General features: G+C 39.7%; 1 protein-coding gene and 1 non-coding gene across 2 annotated transcripts in view; both read left to right on the top strand.

Moving 5' to 3' along the window:
• The first annotated feature begins 7,033 nt into the window (after nucleotides 1–7,033).
• Nucleotides 7,034–22,695, top strand: part of LOC110786727 (isocitrate dehydrogenase [NADP]) — a 28,863-nt gene continuing 13,201 nt past the window's right edge. The window contains exons 1-4 of the mRNA XM_021991302.2: nucleotides 7,034–7,475; nucleotides 7,582–7,625; nucleotides 7,766–7,875; nucleotides 9,212–9,249. Of these exons, the coding sequence (XP_021846994.1) occupies nucleotides 7,247–7,475; nucleotides 7,582–7,625; nucleotides 7,766–7,875; nucleotides 9,212–9,249 (421 nt within the window). The 5' untranslated portion in view covers nucleotides 7,034–7,246. The remainder of the gene's footprint in view (nucleotides 7,476–7,581; nucleotides 7,626–7,765; nucleotides 7,876–9,211; nucleotides 9,250–22,695) is intronic.
• Nucleotides 20,648–20,754, top strand: LOC130470968 (small nucleolar RNA R71). Its single transcript, XR_008931678.1, has one exon. It is a non-coding gene; the product is annotated as a small nucleolar RNA R71 (small nucleolar RNA).

Below are 22,695 nucleotides of genomic sequence, written 5' to 3' on the forward strand. Positions count from 1 at the left end.
AGGTCTACCCGCACAAGTTCGATGCCTCACAATGCCATGCTTGAGACAATACTTCAAGAACTTCTTCTATACAAACTCTAGACCATTATCGGTCCTCAAGGTTTTGATCTTTTTCTCGGTCTTCTTTTCAATCATGGTCTTCCAATCAAGGAACACATCAAAGACATCATCTTTATTCTTTATAAAGAACACCCAAACCTTCCTAGAGAAGTCATCAATTATAGTGAGCAAATAATTACAACCACCAATCGAAGGAACTCTAGAGGGACCCCACAAATCCGAATGTATGTATTCAAGTATCCCTTTGGTGTTGTGTACGGCGGGTTTGAAGCTAACCCTCTTGTGTTTACCAAACACACAATGCTCACAAAAGCCAAGGCTTCCAAGCTTCAAGCTTCCAAAACAACCTTGCTTGCTAAGCTCCGACATACCATGCTCCCCCATATGGCCAAGTCTCAAATGCCATAACTTGGTTTCACTATCACTCATAGTACCCGTGGAAACATTTGCCGAGCCTACCATGGTGGATCCTTGCAATGAGTATAAGCTACCCACTTTGGCACCCTTCATCAACACAAGAGCACCTTTCACAACCTTCATTACTCCACCTTCCGCTATGCACTTACAACCGTTAGTGTCAAGAGTGCCAAGAGAGATCAAATTCTTCTTTAGCTCCGGAACATGACGAACTTTAGTTAAGGTTCTCACAATACCATCAAACATTTTGATGGATATCGTCCCAATTCCAATCACCTTGCACGTTGCATTGTTTCCCATGGTGACATTACCTCCATTATACTCCTCATAGGAGCTAAAGAGATCCTTGTTGGGGGTCATATGAAACGAGCAACCCGAATCCAAAATCCATTCATCCTTACCCTTGATTCTTCCATGAGTGGCAACCAATGCACCACTATCACTATCGGTATCTACATAGCTAGCCTCGGCGGTAGCATGAGGTTCTTTGCCCTTTCCGGACTTACCATCACCTCCCGATTGTTTCTTTTGACACTTCCAACATTCCGACTTAATGTGACCTTTAATGTGACAATAATTGCAAGACTTGTTACGGTTGGGATTCAGTTTCTTTGACTTGGACCGACCCCTATTCTTTCCCCCATTACCACCACTACTAGTAGAAGTCTTCTCATGATTTCTACCCCTCACAAGCAAACCATCATTGGAGTTATTTGATGATTTAGAAATTAATTGATTATCAATTAAGTCCCTTTGGGTCAAAGTATCTCTAACATCATCAATACACAAATCATCTCTACCATACAAGATAGTTTCACGAAAATGTTTATAGGATGGTGGTAATGAACATAACAAGTAAATTGCAAGATCCTCATCATCTAAAACAACATCAATAGTTTGAAGATCCATAACAATCGAAAAGAACTCATCTAAATGAGACTTAAGAGAATTACCTTCCTCAAGCCGAAGATCATAGAGTCTACTCTTGAGTAGTAGACGGTTGGTGACACTTTTAGCCATATAAAGAGCCTCCAACTTCGACCATAGATCATTGGCGGTTTCCTCCTTGGCAACTTCCCTCAATACTTCATTCGAGAGGCAAAGTTGTATAGCCGACAAAGCCTTCAAATCAATCTCCTCCCACTTCTCTTCCGTAATGGTAGTGGGTTTCTTATCTTTCCCTTCAAGAGCCTTGTGCACACCATTTTGTATCAAAATAGCTTTCATTTTTAATTGCCAAAGGCCAAAGTTAATTGACCTATCAAACTTCTCAATATCCAACTTCATTGTCGACATGAGTATTCAATACTCCCCAAGAAATCAAACAAACAACCCAAACACAACCTTAGCTCTGATACCAATTGTTATAAATGAAGGACCTTTTAGGCTTGTATGTTGATTTTTATGACAATTTGATGTTTGAATAATGAGAAGAAATAATTAAAGAAATTAAAAACACACACAAAGATTTAAGGTGGTTCACTCTTCAATGAGCTACATCCACCATGGGGGAGGGTTTGGAGCTTGTATTACTCTTCAATGGAGAAAGGATTACAAAGAGGAATTCTCAAAGGTGAAGAAGAGAGAATTCTATGTATGCTTAGATCTAGGGTTTCAACCTCACTTGTGTTTCTCTCTCTTAATGCTGAAAATCTCATTACATTTGGTATTTATAGTGTTAGACATCAAACCAATCTAAGGGACAAGAAAAAGCCACGTCGATTGAACCTTGCGGAGAAGAAAACAGATTACCCGCAGAGTTCGGTCGAACCTTTAAAGGGTTCGGCCGAACCAAGGTCAGGTTCGGCCGAACTTACCCAAAGTTCGGGCGAACCTCCAAAAACAAAGCTACTGACTTCAGGTTCGGCCGAACCACCAAAGAGTTCGGCCGAACTTCCAGCAGGTTCGGCCGAACTTCCCCTACAGCATGACAGCTTCTCGTAAAACAGTCATAACTCCCTCATTTCTCATCCAAAATGAGCTTATAACCAGGCGTTGGAAAGATATTGATCCAAGCTTTCACCTCCAACTTGAATCAACTCAATCTAATGAATAGATCATGAGATATGTCCATTTGAAGTCAGACCTTCCACTATAACACCCTAACATCCTTCAAGGAAGATTCGAGGCACACATAACAGACAGCAATTTTATAGTTTTGTTTAAGAGAGGGAAAGAGAACGCTAGTATGCCGGGACTAGTCCCAAAGTAACCACCTACTAAGAAAGGGTCGCGCGTCACCCTTAAATGATGGCCAAGTAACAAAATGACAGAATGTCCCTAGTGTGCACACACCTCACTAATATTTCATGATTAGGAGGAAGAATTTTTGAAAGAGAATTGATAGAGAAATACGGAACCTAAGAACCTATTGAGCAACATCTAATAGGGCAACCTGTTCATCGCTCTTTCGGATTTCATTTCCCCTCTTAGGATATTCCACTTAACGTTTTTAATAGATTTAAATAAGTCTCATACGCATAGTAAAAATACGAAAATACAATTTATCAAGGTTATTTTTACCCATTAAACTTGTGTTCAACTCCAAACTTTCGGGAGAGCATAAGTATGTAATAGTTTAACCAAATAATCAATTGTAACCCACAATACCAAGTCAACCGTCACATTTTACAACCTATTATCCTACATGTTAACCAAACTATTATCCAGAATGCCAATCAAACTACCACATTTTCGGACTAATCCCAATCAAAATCAAAATACTCGCATGATAGCTTAAAAAGTTTTTCCAAAGTATAAGGTAGTACATAAGAGTTTATGAAAGGATATTCAGTAATAACTAGTCGTATTAGTATATTCAATACGAAAATGATAAGTCGTGTCACAATGATGACATATCATTCTTATGTGTCATGATATAAATTGGAATCTAAAATATTTAACTTATATATCCTATTATAAATGTTTAAAATAAAGGTGGAAAAATCTTAATATTCTAATTTGTTTCTTTCTTTATATCGATTACCTTATTTACATATTTTTATAGTAAAAATTTTGCATTGATAGTAAAAATATTATGATGACTAATATCCTATGTGGCGCCTATATGTACCAATTAAATTCCGACACGTAAGATTGCGACAACTAAATATTGTCGCAACTTGCGACCTTTATCATCACCCTATTCAATAACACCTATAAATCATAATGGTATAATACAAATTACACAGGATCCTAGAGACAATGGACATCGGTAAATACCTTCTGAAATATGGTCCCTTTAAACACTTACTTCCCAAAAACACAACAATCCCTTGGATTGTCGTCACCTATGTAGCCTCCCTAAAAGAACAAAAGTGAGATAAACCTGTCATCAAAGACTGATAGCGCCACCGCTATAATTTTGTGGGAAGGCAAACAGTTGATGCAGTTGGGGTTGTTTTAGGGGCTTCAAGTTAACTATATGGTGAGATTGATGGTTACGGATAGTAATAGACCGATAGGGTAAAACGTGCTTATATGTATGCCTAAAGGAGGAAAACGAACGGTTTAATTAGAAGTTAATAACTTATGAATGTAAAGAGACTCGTTTGTGAATGACTATTATGGAGTTAAATGGTAATTGATGAAGGTGATGAATAATAGGAGACAGTTGAAAGACAAATCATTTACCAGGAAATTAATAAATAAACTAGTGTGTAGCCCGGGCGATGCCCCGGTTGCTACTTTGAATAATTAAAATTCGAAATGTTTTTTCAACTCAATATTTGACTAAAATACATGTAGACCATAAAAGTGAAAAGATTCATTAAGTTCATCAATTACACATGTACATTACCTTTATAATGCCAAATAATTTTCTTAATGTTTTAATTGTTTATTTCATGATTTTTCTAATATTTTTATTATTATTTTTATTCCAATATAGTCCATAAGAAATAAGAGGTAACATATAAATTTAGTTGTTTTAGACTTCATGTTAACATGTATTTATAAATTAACGTGCATTGATAAACAACAATTAGAGGTTGGTTAAGATGGTAATGAGAGTTATTCTCCAAACTTGAGGTCTTGTGTTCAAACCTTATTGTATTGATTTTTAGTTGTCAACAACATCCCATAACCTTGGTGAGTGAATGACGTGGCGTAAACAGAAGAGTTCTACGTGGCACATAAACATTTTTCGCAACGCCTTTTAATATATTAGTATAGATAGATAGATGTTAAAAACCAAAATGAACTTAATAATATGTGCACTTAGTTTCTTAAATACGAAGTATCAAAAAATTTAGATTTTTTATTTTATTATTATAGAAAAAAAATAGACTATGTACTACTACGTACCAATTTCAAAATATCAATTCACAAAATTTCTGAAATATAATTTTTTGATCACGAAAAAATGTTAGTTATAGGTTTTGAACTTGCGACCTCTCATTTGTTAGAGACATAATTTAACCACTACACCACAATTCATTTTGTTGTTTCTTGTACGTGCACAATTATATTAAGTCAATATAATGGGAAAATGATCTGAATCATTTATTAATAGTCTCGATCACATTACTAATTAGTCAGTACTTTTACGAGTTAGTAATCCTTACATGTTAAAATTTATTAAAACATACTCAAAGCAAGATATATTGTAATGTAACAAATTAAATTAGACTCAAAACGAGTTATATAATAATCTAATTAATCCATTTTTCTACTATCCGGGGCATCGCCCGAGGCACTAATTAGTTTGTAGTTATATGTATTAAAGCATTTCATACCCAATATTTAATATTCGTATATTTTATTTTATGTGTCAGAAAAATTACCTGGTAACAGTATTATTTGCATTTATGTTCTAACCATTTGAGTTTAACTTTTTTAAAAATAAATTAAAATATTTTAAAAAATAAATAAATAAATTCGGGTCAGATTACACTGGATTCGGACTCAAGAATTCTTTTATGGATCAGACTCGAAAGAAGTTTGGATCGGACTTGAACTCAAATATCTAAGTCCAAAAATTTGTACATCGATTTGGTAAAAGTAACAGAGGGCCAATTTGCCCGGCCGCTTGTAGATAATGGCGTATCATCCCTCTTTGGGGGGGGGGGTCGCACATTTTACCAAATTTTCGACCACCTCGCACTAGCCAATCGGACAACCATGAACACGACCTTCCCTTTTGTTGTGAGTGGCAGCTAGTAGGCTTTCAACCTTCTCGTTGCCTTGAAGCGAACCTCTCCATTACAATCTCTTGCTACCACCCCAATTCCACTCATCCTTCACTACTCGTTGAAGCGTTTTAGTTTATCTTCCAAGTGACGGCAGAGAGGTTGTCAAACCTTCAAACTAGGCGTTGCATTGTTCAAACTTAGCACCATAAATCCTTGCATTGTACTTTGCCACATCATACTTGTTACCCACTGTAACCTGTCAAAATTTAATACTTTTTCCGTTTGGAAATATTCACGGTTACTTTTACGCATGTCAATGCACAATTTGATTGTTAATATCTTAAATTCTCTTCAAACAAAAATGATAAAAAGTTGATATTTTGAAAATACACATTGAGACGAATCTAACAAGATCTAAATGACGATGGTTTATCTAACATATAAAACACCAATAACAGTCAAAGTAGAATATGTAAACACTGTAAAAAGTCCAAACGTTAAGCATTTCCAAACGGAGAAAGTACAACTTGTTAAAAATAAATAGGTATAAAAGATTGATTTATTCATATGTAGGGCATGTTTGGCGGTAGCGTTTGAGGTAGCGGGTAGCGTTTTGATCTGGTCAAGACGCTACTTGCATAATTTGTAAGTGTTTGGCAATGTAGCGGTTTAGGTAGCGGTTAGCGGTAGAGGTAGCGGTTGGTTAGCTTTTGTCAAACGTTAAAATTAGTAGCGTTTAGGGTAGCAAGTAAAATTTTAAATAATATTTCAGCTTTTATTTTATTTTACAATATCAACCGCTACTTTTACCTAACACTCATATTAGTTATTCGCTACTTTGACAACTAACCGTTACCTGCTACCAATTGGTAGAAGGTACACCCGGTTGCACGTATAACTACATGCAACCGGGTTATTTTATACTTTTAACCCCTCAAAAATAACATTTTTACAGCTTAAAAGAACATATTATTAATAAAAAAAAATTATCATAAGGTATGCAATTAACCATTAAGGAAATTTAAAAATATACACTTCAATAAGTTGGGGTTCTCAAATTTGAGCGCAAAGGATTTCAGAGGATATGTAAATAGTTGTTGCTTGCTCACCTCTTAGATTTAAGTTTTTTCTTAATTGGAAGAAGGTACTCCGTATTATAGTATTTGAAAACACATATATGCGTTGAAATTGTAAAATGTGCTTTTAATCGTAAAAATGTGATTTTTAACTAAAATGTGTGCTTCTTGAGGGGTTAAAAAAATTCCAAAACGACCTGATTGCATGTAGCTCTACATACAATCGGGTGTACCTTCTAATTTGTGACCTGCTACTATTCACCGCTAGCCGCTACTTTTATGGAACAAGGCCGTAATCGAAAAATTGGACTTATTCTTAATAAACGGGCCAAAATTTGACTTTAACCCAAACACTCGCGCGGCAACATTTGCAAGAACCAGGCCCGTCTCTCCACACATCCCGCAGAACTGACCACCGCAACTGAGCAAAGTACCGTCGTCACTCGTCAGTAGCAGGCTAACACTCTCAACCAGCCGCCGATTCAAAGCACCTCATTTTCATTCCTCCTCTCTCCCTGGCAACTAGCAACCACAGTGGCCGCGATTTTTAAGGCGGCGAAAATGTTCGGAATTCGAATAAGGGCCACCCCTGGCTCGGCGATTCTGCAATCATCTTCTTCTAGTTTTTACTCTTCTTCCAAATCCATGTTATTCAACAAGGTTGCCGCTCCCAAAAACGTCAGTTTCCGACGCTTCAATTTCTCTTCCCTCCGCTGCTTTTCTTCTTCGGCTATGGCGACCGCCTCTGTCGAACGTATTAAAGTCCATAACCCTATCGTTGAAATGGATGGTAATATAATCGTCTAGTTTTTTTGTTTTTGGATTTTTGTAATGCACGAAACTATTGTGTTCATTTCATCTGATTACTTTTATTGTTGATTTTGTTGGAATTTCAGGTGATGAAATGACGAGAATTATATGGAAAATGATTAAAGATAAGGTATAATTTGCCAACCTTTTATTATGTTTATTTTATTTTAACTTCATTTGTTTGTTTGTCACTAATAGAATTGATCATGTATTGTTGTATAAATAATTACTGTTTATGCATGAACTTTAAGTTTCATTTCTATTGGACAGCTTATAGTTCCATTCCTGGATTTGGATATTAAATACTATGATCTGGGAGTTCTCAATCGCGATGCAACTGATGACAGGGTTACTGTTGAAAGTGCAGAGGCGACTCTCAAGTATGTGTGGCAATTGTTGCTATTTTGGCAAATTTGATTTATTTTATGTCTATGGTGTAATGGTGTGTATATGTTCCTTGCTTGGTTTTGATTGATGTTACTGATCAGATGGAAATCATTGCTGAACATGATATGATTAAGAAATTTGCCCTTTATGTTGGTTTTGACTAGTTTGACGTAGGAAGAGATAGCACAAAACGTGCATTTAAATACTGCCATTTCGTAAGGCGTAATTATAGTGTGGATTGGATCAGATACATTACATAATCAATTGTGTCAATCACGAAAGATGACTATTACTTTGCGGTGAGGGTTGGGGAGAAAAAGCAAGCAAAGAATAGGAGAATGATGGAGGACAGCTGTGGAATAATTTTCTTGTATGTATACTTTTGTGACTGTGTTCACAAATATTCCGTAGTATAGTTGTGCCTTTACAAGGATATGAACTTTTAGATTTAGTGTATTCGAAGAGTTATAGAGCAAATACAAACTGGAAGTTGGCTTAAAGGACATAGAAAATGTGGATTTCATTTGTAGTTGTCTGAAGTTCTCTTAAAGCTTTCTTTTAGTTGCACATATTACATGATCAACCGTTATCTAATGAAATTTAAGTTACAAGACCTGGCTTTTATTATTAGTTGAGCTTTCTTTTTCTTATCTAGACATTTAAGTTTAGTCACCTGTCGCAGTTATAGCAGCAATGTGTTCCAAATTTGTTGTTACACACTTACACACAGTGATAGGACTCAGGAGCATTTTTTGTTTGTGTTAGAAATGCTCAAACTGTACAAGAAACTTGGGTTTGGTTTAACCGTTAAACGTACTGCTTCACCCTTTTTCATTAATTTAGTTTAGATATGGATTTTCATTTTAGGTGGCTTTTATATTCTGACTGTTGATAAGTCAAGTATAATAATTGTGTGGCTGCAAGGGAAATAGGATATTGAGGAATCCTTGGGATTGGGCATAATGTGTGTAGCTTGATTGCTTGCAACACAAAAATCATAATTGCCACAAAAGCAAACAGGGAGGTTAAATGCACCAACTATGTGTATATTTTAGTTATTAGCCGTCTGGAAGTTTTATAAAATACACTATTCATTTTCCATTCTTACTGGACCGTAAATTTATGATAATACGTAGTATGATTTATGTCCGGATCCTTTAAGGATCACTGTCCTTGGCCTGGAGTCAGATTTTCCAAGGTTCAGCTATCATCTAATTGTTTAGAACGTCTTGTGTAGTGTTAGTTGATCAAGTTTCTTCTTTTACATACCTTAAGGTCTATGTTGAAAGGCTTCTCATGTTATCTCAAATGACAATTTTATGTGCGCAGGTATAACGTCGCAGTCAAATGTGCCACAATAACACCTGGTTAGTTTTTCCATGGCTTTGAAATTTCTTTCTTGAGAAAATGTCCCTGAAGATGACTGGATGTAAGCAATAAATGAAAAATGTATTTCAGTTAGACTGTCAATTTTATTGTTAAACAGCCTGTTTAAACTGTTTTTCTTGCTCCATGCAATCGAAGTGTTTATTTCCTCTAGTGTGGATCATGCAATCAAAGTGTTTATTTCCTCTAGTGTGGAAGTAGTCTTCAGATTCTTCTATTTATGAAAGCACGGAGTCCTTGGCCACTTACCGAGCATTCATGTGTAGTTGAATTACACTTACATGTTGATGATTGGCTCTTTGTAGGTAGTAAGAATACTTCTGTTGCCACTACTAAAGATATTTTTAAAGGCTTTAGGGGATTCAATGGGCATTTGGGAGCCGCAAAGGATAGGATACGAACATGGCATACCCCCTAATGACTTCACCAACTACACTGGATGATGTCCACCCTATTATACAAGATAATAGGAAACTAGGAAGCAATTATGATTGGATGTCTTAGTCTATAATATATTCTCTTGCATAAGACATAATTGAAAATATGTTTCTCACAAACAATAGATAGACATAAAAACAATTTATATTTAACTATTTTACTAAAAACACATATTAGAGATTTTCTAAATACTATCTATCATAAGAAAAATTGTAAATGGAAAGACAACCCTGAATGCAACTCTTTTACTTTTCCTTACAACTCCACCTTCAATTATATTAAGGCACATTTTCTTTATCTATACCGTATAAGTCCATCTCAAAGTAATAGAAAAGCAGGCCAAATTTATCTTCAATTAGTAGCAAATTGTGCAGAAATGATCATTCTAGAAGGAAGTGAGAAAGTATGTAAAAGCAAGCTACCAATCATGCTCCTATAAACTTTCTCGGTGCCTTCTTAGGATTATCTTCTTTACACTATTTCTCATGAAATTATGGTGGAGTTGAATGTCATTGATGTTCTCATCTTAAACAAAATGACTTCAATAGCCATCTAATCTTAAGAAGTACCTCCTCCGTCTTAATTTACTCGCACCACTTTGATCATCACAAGTATTTAGGCAAATGAGTTGATTTTGTATTTTATAACGGGGTAGTTGATAGTGGGACATTTTTTAATTACAGTTAGTGAGAAGTGGATAATTTCTTTATTAAGTGAGTGTAGGTTTATTTTTTAAAATATTTTTATGAAAGTAGTAAGTAAAATGGTACCAAAGTAAGTGAGAGAAATAATAAATAAACAGCGGAGTTCGTGCCTTTTATAGAAGTACTATAAGGGGTTGTTTGGTTCAATATATTGGAATGGAATGGTATGGAATCTCATACCATGGAGGAATGGATTCAAATTCCCACACCAGTTTGAAGTTGTTTAATTTAATCTTGGAATGGATTCTATATCATATTCATAATTCTATATCATATTCATAATGTTTGGTTTATTATTGGAATGGAATATGTGGTAATAAACATCCAAGCATAACATTATTTTTGTACATCGTAGATCAGAAATAATAAAATCTCAGGCAGAAAAATAAAAAAGGAGGTTATAACAAAGAACAAAGAAAAGAAAAGAAAAGTTACAATTGCAATATCAAATTCAATTGCTGGGAATATGCATCCAAAAGGAAGAAAATGGGAAAATACTCCACCAAATCACCAATAACAATTCCACAATAAGTCGGAACACATTGATCCTGAAAAAAAAAAAACTATAACGAGCATCATCCACGTCGGTGAAGTTGCCGGAGAAGGAGTTCAAGTCGCCGTTCAGATCCGAAGTGGTAAGGCGTCGCTGACAGGCTTAAGTCGTATCACCTAATAAAAAATAACCTAAGGTCCACTAGCTAGGTAGCAAGGGAAGTCATGATCGAATCCACAGGGAAACAGGCGTTCTTTCTACTATCAATTAATTAATCTAGACTATTGTGAACAAGAGTTGGTTGATGGTTTGTATGCTAAGACTACGAACGATAATTAAACAAGAATGAATCAATATATTAAGGAATCTAGGGCATAGGTTCGCCAACAAATAATAATCCAGGACATTGAACAATCGCGATAATCAACAAAGTAATTAAATAGACTAGCATGCTCTCTCAAGTCGATACTAATCATAGACTTAGAATTAACGGGCTCTCGCTACGTATTAACTCTAATTCCACCTATTGACACAAGCCTAAACATCAAATTGCATCTCTCGAATCTTAATTTGATATTGCATAACTACCACAATTAAACCTGCGCAAATCTAATTGTATAGTGAAATAAACCAATCAATAGGAATCAATTACAATGCCAACAATCATAATCATTCAATCATCCCTTCATATTATTCATGGATCCCCAACCCTAGAAATTAAACTACTCAAGCATGTTGACAATAAACAAAGCAATAATCATAATTGAAAGCATTATTAAAGCAAGACAATGAATTAAAATAAGAAACAATACCTATTTGAAGAACAAAGGGAAGTGAAAGCTTGAATTTTTATTGAGAATTAAACTAAGTGTTTTTGCATAAATTGGAGAGAAAACTAGGCTAAGGAAAATAATACTAAGGTTCAATACTAGAAAATAAGGTGCCTCTAAAAATATAAGGGGCTAGTATTTATAGCTTGCCCAAAATACAAGCCAAAAACCGGAAAGAAAACTCGCGCATAAGTGCAGGAGGTTGGCGTCGCCCGATCGGGCGTCGCTTCGCCCGATCGGGCGATCCACTCGATAGTCGGCCCGATCGGGCCAAAATCCGCCCGATCGGGCGGATTGCAAACTCTCCATATAAGCTCCAGGATGACCGCCTGATCGGGCGCGCGTTGATGAGTCCAATTCGCTTTAATTCCGCCTGATGGTTGCATTTCGCCCTCAGCTCCCAGGGCGATTTGCAATCTTCAATATAACTCGCCCATATCACTGAGTCTAACTCTCGAGGCTCAACCATAAGCATCCAAGGCTCCGAAAGTCGACGATGGAGGTTCCGAACTTCCTCGGGCTCATATAGTGATTAGTGGCCTAGATCAACATGAAACGGGCCAAAAAAGACCAATTTCTCATAATCAAACCTGAAACTCAAGGCACACTCAATAACACACATTAGTATTAGAAACGGCTCCTAGAAGCACGTTTGACACATAAAAGTACTAAGGGACGGGGGTAAGAATACTATATAAAACATGCATATCAAACCTCCCCAAGCTAGATCCTTGCTTGTCCCTAAGCAAGGAAATCATCGATGAACACAAAACTAACTTCACCCCATCATAATTCAAAATGAAAAACATAATTCGAGGCAAAATCCAACAAGCATGCATCAATGTCAACCAATCAAATTCATTCAATCGCCAATCCACCTTAACAATCGTCACGCAAAGCGAACCACAAATGTACAATGGAATTCGAGACTAGTGCTCACACACTCGTCACTCATTTATGTGGCGGATAAAAAATGTACCCGTTCGCTCCCCTCCCAACATATAAGTGTACAATGCCCTCCCAAACTCACAACACTCGTGTGTCTAGAAAAACATACACTCAACCTAGTAGTCGACTCGGAATGTGTCATGTCATAACTTGCATTGATAAACAACTACTTTAACATTAATACAACTCTATGCACAAAGGTCGGCAGGTCTTTCAAGCTTGTAATGATAGGCTTAGGTAAGGGTGCGGTAAATTTGGGTAAAATGTGAGATTAAAGCCTTGGCTTTGGGGAGCATAAATCCTAGCAAATCCATGATCAATCACAAATGATGACCACAACTCTCCCACTCAACACATGAATAAAACAACAAACAAACCACACTATACTTTATTGCCTTGATTTCACAATTATAACCAATCACTCATGAAGATAAGAAATTGTAATACCGGAGTGACAAAAGCTTGAATCATTTTGAGAATAACGATTTTTTTTTTTGCTCAATCTCTTTTTTTTTTCTTCTTCTTTTGGAACCTTCACATTTTTTTTTATTCTCCTCATCTCATTCATTTTTTCAGCTCATTTTTTTTCAACAACAATCATGATAAGAAGAACTTCCCTTTTCAATACTCAATATGCTCAAAATGTACCACACTACAACTCCCTCACCTCACTACTATTAGCTCCCCCAAGCTAGGCTTGGGACTAGTAACCAATGGGTTTTCATGGGCTTGTAATATGGTTAGTCACCGAATAAAGGGCACAAGCACAACATGGGTAGAAAAAGAGGGAACAAATATATCTAAATTCATCTGAAGGCTACCTAAATAGAAAAAATGCCTTCGTCCTCCACAATGTGCATGCATATGAGTTATAAAACACTACTAATAGTTGCAAACCAATACTCAAAATCAATGACAAACCAGGAAGCTATCACACATCCTAACCAAGTCAACTAGTCAAGAACCAAGTCCACAAGTGGTTAGTCGGAGTTGACTCATGTTAAGGCATCAAAGCAATCGAATATCAAATCATGGCTAACACATCTACATTGCCCATCATCAAATACCAAGAATCAAAACAATTTCCGCTCAAGGGGCACACGGAAGCATGATATTGTATTCATCGGAACGTATTTTTGTATTTTTTTTTCCAAAGCAATAAACTACTCTACAAAGCATTAAACACACCAAAGAAACACACCAAAATAAAGAAATGCGAAAAGAAAAGAAAAACATACCTACAATGTACAAGTAATGTGAAACCCCCCAAACCAAATCAGGCAATGTCCTCATTGGCTCAAGGGTATCGAACTAACTCGATCCTCATCACCATCATTGACGGCCTTGGCCGCCATCATCATCAACATCATCACCGTCATCTCTGCCACCATGCCCGCTAGGACCCGCTCCCCACCCTCCGTACTGGGTAGGTGTGAAGGTGCCCATAGAACCCGGAGCTCCATATCCCTCCGCGGGATAGGTATACCAGGTAGGGTGCTCATAATCTGGGGCAATGTAGCCCTGCCTGGCATACTGATCGTAGAATGGGAACATGGTCCTCTGGTGATCAGCTGCGAACTCCTGGAAACCGAGCTCAAGTCTGCTCAACCGCTCATGAATGGAACCCTGCTCCTCATCTACTACCGGGCCTCCCTGGGGCCTCCCCGCGTCCCCTCGACGCCCCCTCCTAAAGTAGGTGCGAGGCTCTGGCTGGTACTGGTGGGGCTCTGGCTGTGGGTCAGGCTGGGGCTGGGGGTCCGGCTGAGCCTGTTGCTCAAATCCAACATATAAGTAATGAGCCTGACCGGGTCTGAAACTAGTGCGGCCTTGAGGGTCAGGCAAGGTGAAAAGCCTGTTTCCCTCAAACATCCAATACATGGCTCCCGGCCTAAACAACCCATGCTCCCCCTGTAGCCGACGGAGTCCACCAAAGTAAGCCAAGTCAAGTAAGTTGCTACCCAGAACTGGAGTCTGGTTAGCCTCAGTAAAGTTGGCCGTGGCCATGGCTATGTGGGTGATCAACCCACCAATGGTAATACGAGTAGTATGGGTGGAAGTGGCTATGGAATAGAATTGAGAGACCATATGGTGTGCAAGGTTCATTTTGTAGCCATCCTCCCCTTCTAAAACGTAGCCACCTAGAATCTCAAGCTCCGTACTCCTAATATTTTGGGTCTCATCCCTACCAAAGATCGTAAATCCCAGAAACCTGTAGAAGACAATAGGGACCGGGTGTTGTATCTTGGAAGCATGCAAATGTTGCATACTCCCGGGATTGGCATTACCCGTAAGCTTTCCCCACATTTCACAGTTCTTATGGGTTTCCTTAGGTTTCCTACTATAGGTGGTAGACAATCCAAAAATCCTACCAAAATCATCTAAACTCATGGTGTAAGTTCGGTTCATCACACGAAATTGAACCGACGACACGGTTCGATAACCATCTCTACGCACATTGAAACTACTCAAAAATTCAAGAGTTAACCGTCTAAATGTGAGACGGAGCATGCTATACATATTTCTCATTCCAACACCAACAAAGACACGCTTGACATCACTTTCAATACCCATTTCATGTAAAGATTTTTGGCATATAAAGCGAGTAGGGATTACCTCCCTCAATTTGAGGTGGATGAAACGTGCTCGTTGCTCCTCCGTAACAAAAATGACATCTGGAAAATCCGTGTCGGGCTCAAATTGCGGCGGCGGAGGTGGTGGTGTCGGTTCCCGAGCTCGGCTCGTCGAAGCTTCATGCTGATTTCTTGGTACCCTTGTGCATTTCCTTTGTGGTCGGTTTGCCATGGTTGAAAATCTGAATTTTTTGAGGTTTTTGAGCTTTTTGGGCGAATTTGGGGATTTTGTGGGGATTGGAGGAAACTGAAATCGGTTGGGTATAGGTTGTAGAGGATGGTGAGAGGATGACTTTGGTGAAAAAAATTGTTGAATTTGGTGGAGATTTGAGGAAGATATGGTGGTTGAAAGTTTTTTGGAGGTTGGGGTTTAATGGAGGAAGTGAGAGAAAGTTAGGTTGAAGATGAAGATGAAGTGAAGAAAGAAAGAGCAATCTCGTGTTTTGACGCTGAAATCGCGTTTCTCCCGATCGGGCGGTTTGCGACCCTTTTCTTCTGATACGTGCGCGCCCGATCCGGATCGGGCGATTTGCGAATGCCTCTTTTCTTGACTTTTTCTGCCCAGAATTCTTCCTTGACTTTTTCGCGAACTTTTCCTCAACCGCCCGATCGGGCAAAATAATTTCGCCCGATCGGGCAAAACACTCGCCTTCAGCGCCCGATCGGGCAGACCATCGCCCGACTCGGGCATTCCACTCGCCAGACCGCCCGATCGGGCGTGCTGCGCCCGATCGGGCAAAAATAAGCTGCATTAATTTCATCTGTGCGCGCCCGATCGGGCGCACCTCGCCCGATTCGGATCGGGCGATTTGCAGCATGCCCGGCTTCGTACATAATTTCACTTTCTCGAACCTGGAGCTTTAGGCCTGCACATTATTAAACACCCAAACAGCGTAATGCCCTCTTCTCACCTCTCTAACACCAAAAACAATACCTAAACACACTTAGGTATGGGAAAAGACTAACTAAACACACACAATAGAATCAAAAATCAAGCTTATACTACTAAAGCGATAAAATACGGGTTGCCTCCCGCAAAGCGCTGGTTTATTTCTAGGTCCCGCTCGACCTTGTTACCTTGAATATGCCGTCTATGAGCCGGAGGGGTTGAGGTGATGGACCTCAACCACTCCTACAGTAGCCCCATCATGGTACAACTTCAGACGTTGCCCGTTGACCTTGAATCGTTCACCATTATCATTCTCTACTTCAACAGACCCAAACTTGCTTACCATAGTCACGGTGAACGGCCCAGACCACCTAGACTTAAGTTTTCTAGGAAATAACTTAAGCCTAGAGTTAAAAAGTAGAACCTTGTCGCCCACCGCGAACTCTCTATGCAAAATGTGATTGTCGTGCCACTTCTTGGTCTTTTCCTTATAAATCCGGGCACTATCATAGGCTTGTAGTCGGAATTTATCGAGCTCACCCAATTGAAGTAACCGCTGATAATACCTTGGACTTTCCATTCCGGAACGCAACGCTTGTACAACCCTTCAGCAGTCTCACGAAACAAATAAGGGTCATCCCAGAAATAGAACCGAACATCATGTAGGAATTTCTTCTTCTGTTGATATGTAAGATCGGCCGGAAGAATACCCCCTACAACGTAGTTAGCAAAATCTGCAAACCATGATTCTCCACCAAATTCAACAATTTTTTTCACCAAAGTCATCCTCTCACCATCCTCTACAACCTATACCCAACCGATTTCAGTTTCCTCCAATCCCCACAAAATCCCCAAATTCGCCCAAAAAGCTCAAAAACCTCAAAAAATTCAGATTTTCAACCATGGCAAACCGACCACAAAGGAAATGCACAAGGGTACCAAGAAATCAGCATGAAGCTTCGACGAGCCGAGCTCGGGAACCGACACCACCACCTCCGCCGCCGCAATTTGAGCCCGACACGGATTTTCCAGATGTCATTTTTGTTACGGAGGAGCAACGAGCACGTTTCATCCACCTCAAATTGAGGGAGGTAATCCCTACTCGCTTTATATGCCAAAAATCTTTACATGAAATGGGTATTGAAAGTGATGTCAAGCGTGTCTTTGTTGGTGTTGGAATGAGAAATATGTATAGCATGCTCCGTCTCACATTTAGACGGTTAACTCTTGAATTTTTGAGTAGTTTCAATGTGCGTAGAGATGGTTATCGAACCGTGTCGTCGGTTCAATTTCGTGTGATGAACCGAACTTACACCATGAGTTTAGATGATTTTGGTAGGATTTTTGGATTGTCTACCACCTATAGTAGGAAACCTAAGGAAACCCATAAGAACTGTGAAATGTGGGGAAAGCTTACGGGTAATGCCAATCCCGGGAGTATGCAACATTTGCATGCTTCCAAGATACAACACCCGGTCCCTATTGTCTTCTACAGGTTTCTGGGATTTACGATCTTTGGTAGGGATGAGACCCAAAATATTAGGAGTACGGAGCTTGAGATTCTAGGTGGCTACGTTTTAGAAGGGGAGGATGGCTACAAAATGAACCTTGCACACCATATGGTCTCTCAATTCTATTCCATAGCCACTTCCACCCATACTACTCGTATTACCATTGGTGGGTTGATCACCCACATAGCCATGGCCACGGCCAACTTTACTGAGGCTAACCAGACTCCAGTTCTGGGTAGCAACTTACTTGACTTGGCTTACTTTGGTGGACTCCGTCGGCTACAGGGGGAGCATGGGTTGTTTAGGCCGGGAGCCATGTATTGGATGTTTGAGGGAAACAGGCTTTTCACCTTGCCTGACCCTCAAGGCCGCACTAGTTTCAGACCCGGTCAGGCTCATTACTTATATGTTGGATTTGAGCAACAGGCTCAGCCGGACCCCCAGCCCCAGCCTGACCCACAGCCAGAGCCCCACCAGTACCAGCCAGAGCCTCGCACCTACTTTAGGAGGGGGCGTCGAGGGGACGCGGGGAGGCCCCAGGGAGGCCCGGTAGTAGATGAGGAGCAGGGTTCCATTCATGAGCGGTTGAGCAGACTTGAGCTCGGTTTCCAGGAGTTCGCAGCTGATCACCAGAGGACCATGTTCCCATTCTACGATCAGTATGCCAGGCAGGGCTACATTGCCCCAGATTATGAGCACCCTACCTGGTATACCTATCCCGCGGAGGGATATGGAGCTCCGGGTTCTATGGGCACCTTCACACCTACCCAGTACGGAGGGTGGGGAGCGGGTCCTAGCGGGCATGGTGGCAGAGATGACGGTGATGATGTTGATGATGATGGCGGCCAAGGCCGTCAATGATGGTGATGAGGATCGAGTTAGTTCGATACCCTTGAGCCAATGAGGACATTGCCTGATTTGGTTTGGGGGGTTTCACATTACTTGTACATTGTAGGTATGTTTTTCTTTTCTTTTCGCATTTCTTTATTTTGGTGTGTTTCTTTGGTGTGTTTAATGCTTTGTAGAGTAGTTTATTGCTTTGGAAAAAAAAACTGCTATCACCATTAAGAGCCAACTCTAGAGCATCCACTTCAGCACTCCAAGAACTGCTATCACCTGCAGAAGACTCACAACAAAGCACTGCCTCCAAGGGATCTCTTTCGAGAACTTGGGAGACGTTATCACGAGTAATAAAATCAACCACATCTATACGATAGCATTGTTCTTCCTCTAGCATGAGACTTTTTAAGGCATTATTCAGATTAAAAGTCACCTTATCATCCCCAACAGACAAAGTCAATTTCCCACTTTTAACATCAATGACCGCCCCCGCCGTGTGAAGGAAGGGTCTACCTAAGATTATGGGAATTTGAGAATCCTCTTGCATGTCAAGTACCACAAAGTCTACAGGTATATAGAATTTACCTACTCTAACAGGGACGTCCTCTAAAACACCTAAGGGGTATTTGACAGAACGGTCGGCCATTTGTAGAGTGATATTGGTAACCTTAAGCTCACCCATATTCAGTTTAGTACAGACAGACAAAGGCATGACAGACACACTAGCACCTAAATCACATAAAGCTTTATCAATAAATACGGTGCCAATGTTACATGTGATGGAAAAACTCCCGGGGTCTTTAAGTTTAGGTGGAGACTTGTTTTGCAAATAAGCACTACATTCCTCAGTGAAAGCTACAGTCTCTACCTCACAAAAAGCACGTTTCCTGGTCAAAATATCTTTCATGAATTTAGCATAAGCAGGAACCTGTAAAATTAATTCAGTAAAAGGAACTGTTACCTGCAAATTTTTTACCACTTCCAAGAATTTGCCAAACTGCTTGTCTAGCTTATTCTTGAGTTGTCGGTTTGGGAAGGGGAGTGCAATAGGTGGTACTTGAATATCTGCCCCCTTCTTAACCTCAGTTGTAGCCTCATTCTCATTGACTATCTTTTCAGCTTCCTTTTCATCCATAACTATCTTCGGGATTTCCTCACTGACCAGATCACTAGCAGACACCCCGGAATCAACCTCAACCGACATAGAAGGACCATCATAATCCCTACCACTTCTTAATGTAATTGCATTAGCAGTCTCCCTATTTTCGGGCTGTGAAGGAAATTGGCCTGGTGGCCTCCCTGCAATAGTAGTAGCCATCTGTGCCAACTGTGTATCAATGATCTTGTTGTGAGCAGTAAGAGCATCGATCTTTGCATCCTTTTCACTTAGAGATTTTTGCATTTGTAGCATCATGTTTCTCATCTCTACTAACATAGGGTCAGGCTGTGTGGCTTGAGGTTGTGGTGGTGGAGGTGATGTGTGTTGTCTAGGGAACCCAGGTGGTCCCCTAGACTGTTGGTTGTAGTTGTTCCGTGGTTGGTAGGATTGTTGATGTGGGGGTTGGTATGGCTGTTGTGGTGGATGTTGGACTTGGTGAGGGTTATGGATATTGTTGCTCCTGTAGGATAGTAGAGGGTTGTTTTTGTAGCCCTCATTGTAAGAGTTGGAGAATGGGTTATTTTGTTTATAGGATTGAAATGCGTTACACTGTTCAACAGAGCTCCTACATTCCGGTGCATAATGACCAGACATTTCACAACTTTCACAAACAGTAGCAGGTTGGGCACTCATAGCAGCTACACTAGCAGGTTGGGCAGATTGAGTATTGGCTGCTTGCATATTATCAAACTTATAGTGTAAAGCAGTCAATTGGGCAGTTAATTGTTCAATGGAATTTAAGTCATGCTTACCACCCCTATTAGATAGACCTCTAGGATTCCCATACTGGGCATTGTGAATGGCTATCTCCTCAATCACCTCCATAGTTCTAGGCACCTCAAGTTGCATGAACCTCCCACTGGCAGCTGAATCCAACAAACATCTAGACTCATTTCCCAGACCATTATAAAACTGCTGAATCAAGAACCAATCTTCCAAACCATGGTGCGGGCACTCTCTTTGCAAATCCTTGAATCTCTCCCAGACCTCGAACAAACTCTCATCTGCTTGTTGTCAGATACCCAATATCTGACCCCTCAGACGAGCCGTTTTCTCAGGTGGAAAATATTTAACATAAAAAGCAAGAGCCAAGGACTCCCAATTAGTGATTTTCAAAGCCGCCCGATTCAACCCATTAATCCACAGTTTAGCTTTCCCACTCAAAGAGAACGGGAAAAGTATCTCCATAGTCTGCTCCGGAGTCAATCCCTTTTGCTTGATGGTGGAACAATATTGGATAAAGGACTGAATGTGAAGATTCGGATCTTCACCTGGTTCCCCACCGTACTGGCGTCTCTCGATCATGTTAATCAATGCAGGCTCAATCTTGAAGGTCTCAGCTGCAATAGAAGGCATGATCGCCTTTGGTAGCACGGACAGACTTGGCTTAGAATAGTCTGTAAGCCGTGGGGTAGGTGGCGGTAGCAGATTTTCGTCACCCATCTCTATCTCTGAAACTGAATATGTATCTGTAAGGAAAAAGATCGCCAATATTATGATCAGAATCAGAGTAATTCCCACACTGTGCAACGAAAGTTCTTCGTCTACGAAAGGTTCTTTCGGGCTCAGGATCGAATGGAGTAAGATTACTAGTACCTACGGTCCTGGGCATAGACAAAGACTACAAAACAATGTGAGATCCGGTCTCAAGGAACGTGAGTTCCTTGAGTAGTAACAAACAATAATCTAGGATAAGCAATCAACAACAGAAAATAAAACCGTTTCCCCGGCAACGGCGCCAAATTTTGACAGGCTTAAGTCGTATCACCTAATAAAAAATAACCTAAGGTCCACTAGCTAGGTAGCAAGGGAAGTCAGGATCGAATCCACAGAGAAACAGGCGTTCTTTCTACTATCAATTAATTAATCTAGACTATTGTGAACAAAAGTTGGTTGGTGGTTTGTATGCTAAGACTACGAACGATAATTAAACAAGAATGAATCAATATATTAAGGAATCTAGGGCATAGGTTCGCCAACAAATAATAATCCAGGACATTGAACAATCGCGATAATCAACAAAGTAATTAAATAGACTAGCATGCTCTCTCAAGTCGATACTAATCATAGACTTAGAATTAACGGGCTCTCGCTACGTATTAACTCTAATTCCACCTATTGACACAAGCCTAAACATCAAATTGCATCTCTCGAATCTTAATTTGATATTGCATAACTACCACAATTAAACCTTCGCAAATCTAATTGTATAGTGAAATAAACCAATCAATAGGAATCAATTACAATGCCAACAATCATAATCATTCAATCATCCCTTCATATTATTCATGGATCCCCAACCCTAGAAATTAAACTACTCAAGCATGTTGACAATAAACAAAGCAATAATCATAATTGAAAGCATTATTAAAGCAAGACAATGAATTAAAATAAGAAACAATACCTATTTGAAGAATAAAGGGAAGTGAAAGCTTGAATTTTTATTGAGAATTAAACTAAGTGTTTTTGCATAAATTGGAGAGAAAACTAGGCTAAGGAAAATAATACTAAGGTTCAATACTAGAAAATAAGGTGCCTCTAAAAATATAAGGGGCTAGTATTTATAGTTTGCCCAAAATACAAGCCAAAAATCGGAAAGAAAGCTCGCGCATAAGTGCAGGAGGTTGGTTTCGCCCGATCGGGCGTCGCTTCGCCCGATCGGGCGATCCACTCGATAGTCGGCCCGATCGGGCCAAAATCCGCCCGATCGGGCGGATTGCAAACTCTCCATATAAGCTCCAGGATGACCGCCCGATCGGGCGCGCGTTGATGAGTCCAATTCGCTTTAATTCCGCCCGATGGTTGCATTTCGCCCTCAGCTCCCAGGGCGATTTGCAATCTTCAATATAACTCGCCCATATCACTGAGTCTAACTCTCGGGGCTCAACCATAAGCATCCAAGGCTCCCGAAAGTCGACGATGGAGGTTCCGAACTTCCTCGGGCTCATATAGTGATTAGTGGCCTAGATCAACATGAAACGGGTC

Source organism: Spinacia oleracea, chromosome 3 (genome assembly GCF_020520425.1).
Source record: "Spinacia oleracea cultivar Varoflay chromosome 3, BTI_SOV_V1, whole genome shotgun sequence".
In the NCBI taxonomy this organism is placed as follows: Eukaryota; Viridiplantae; Streptophyta; class Magnoliopsida; order Caryophyllales; family Amaranthaceae; genus Spinacia; species Spinacia oleracea.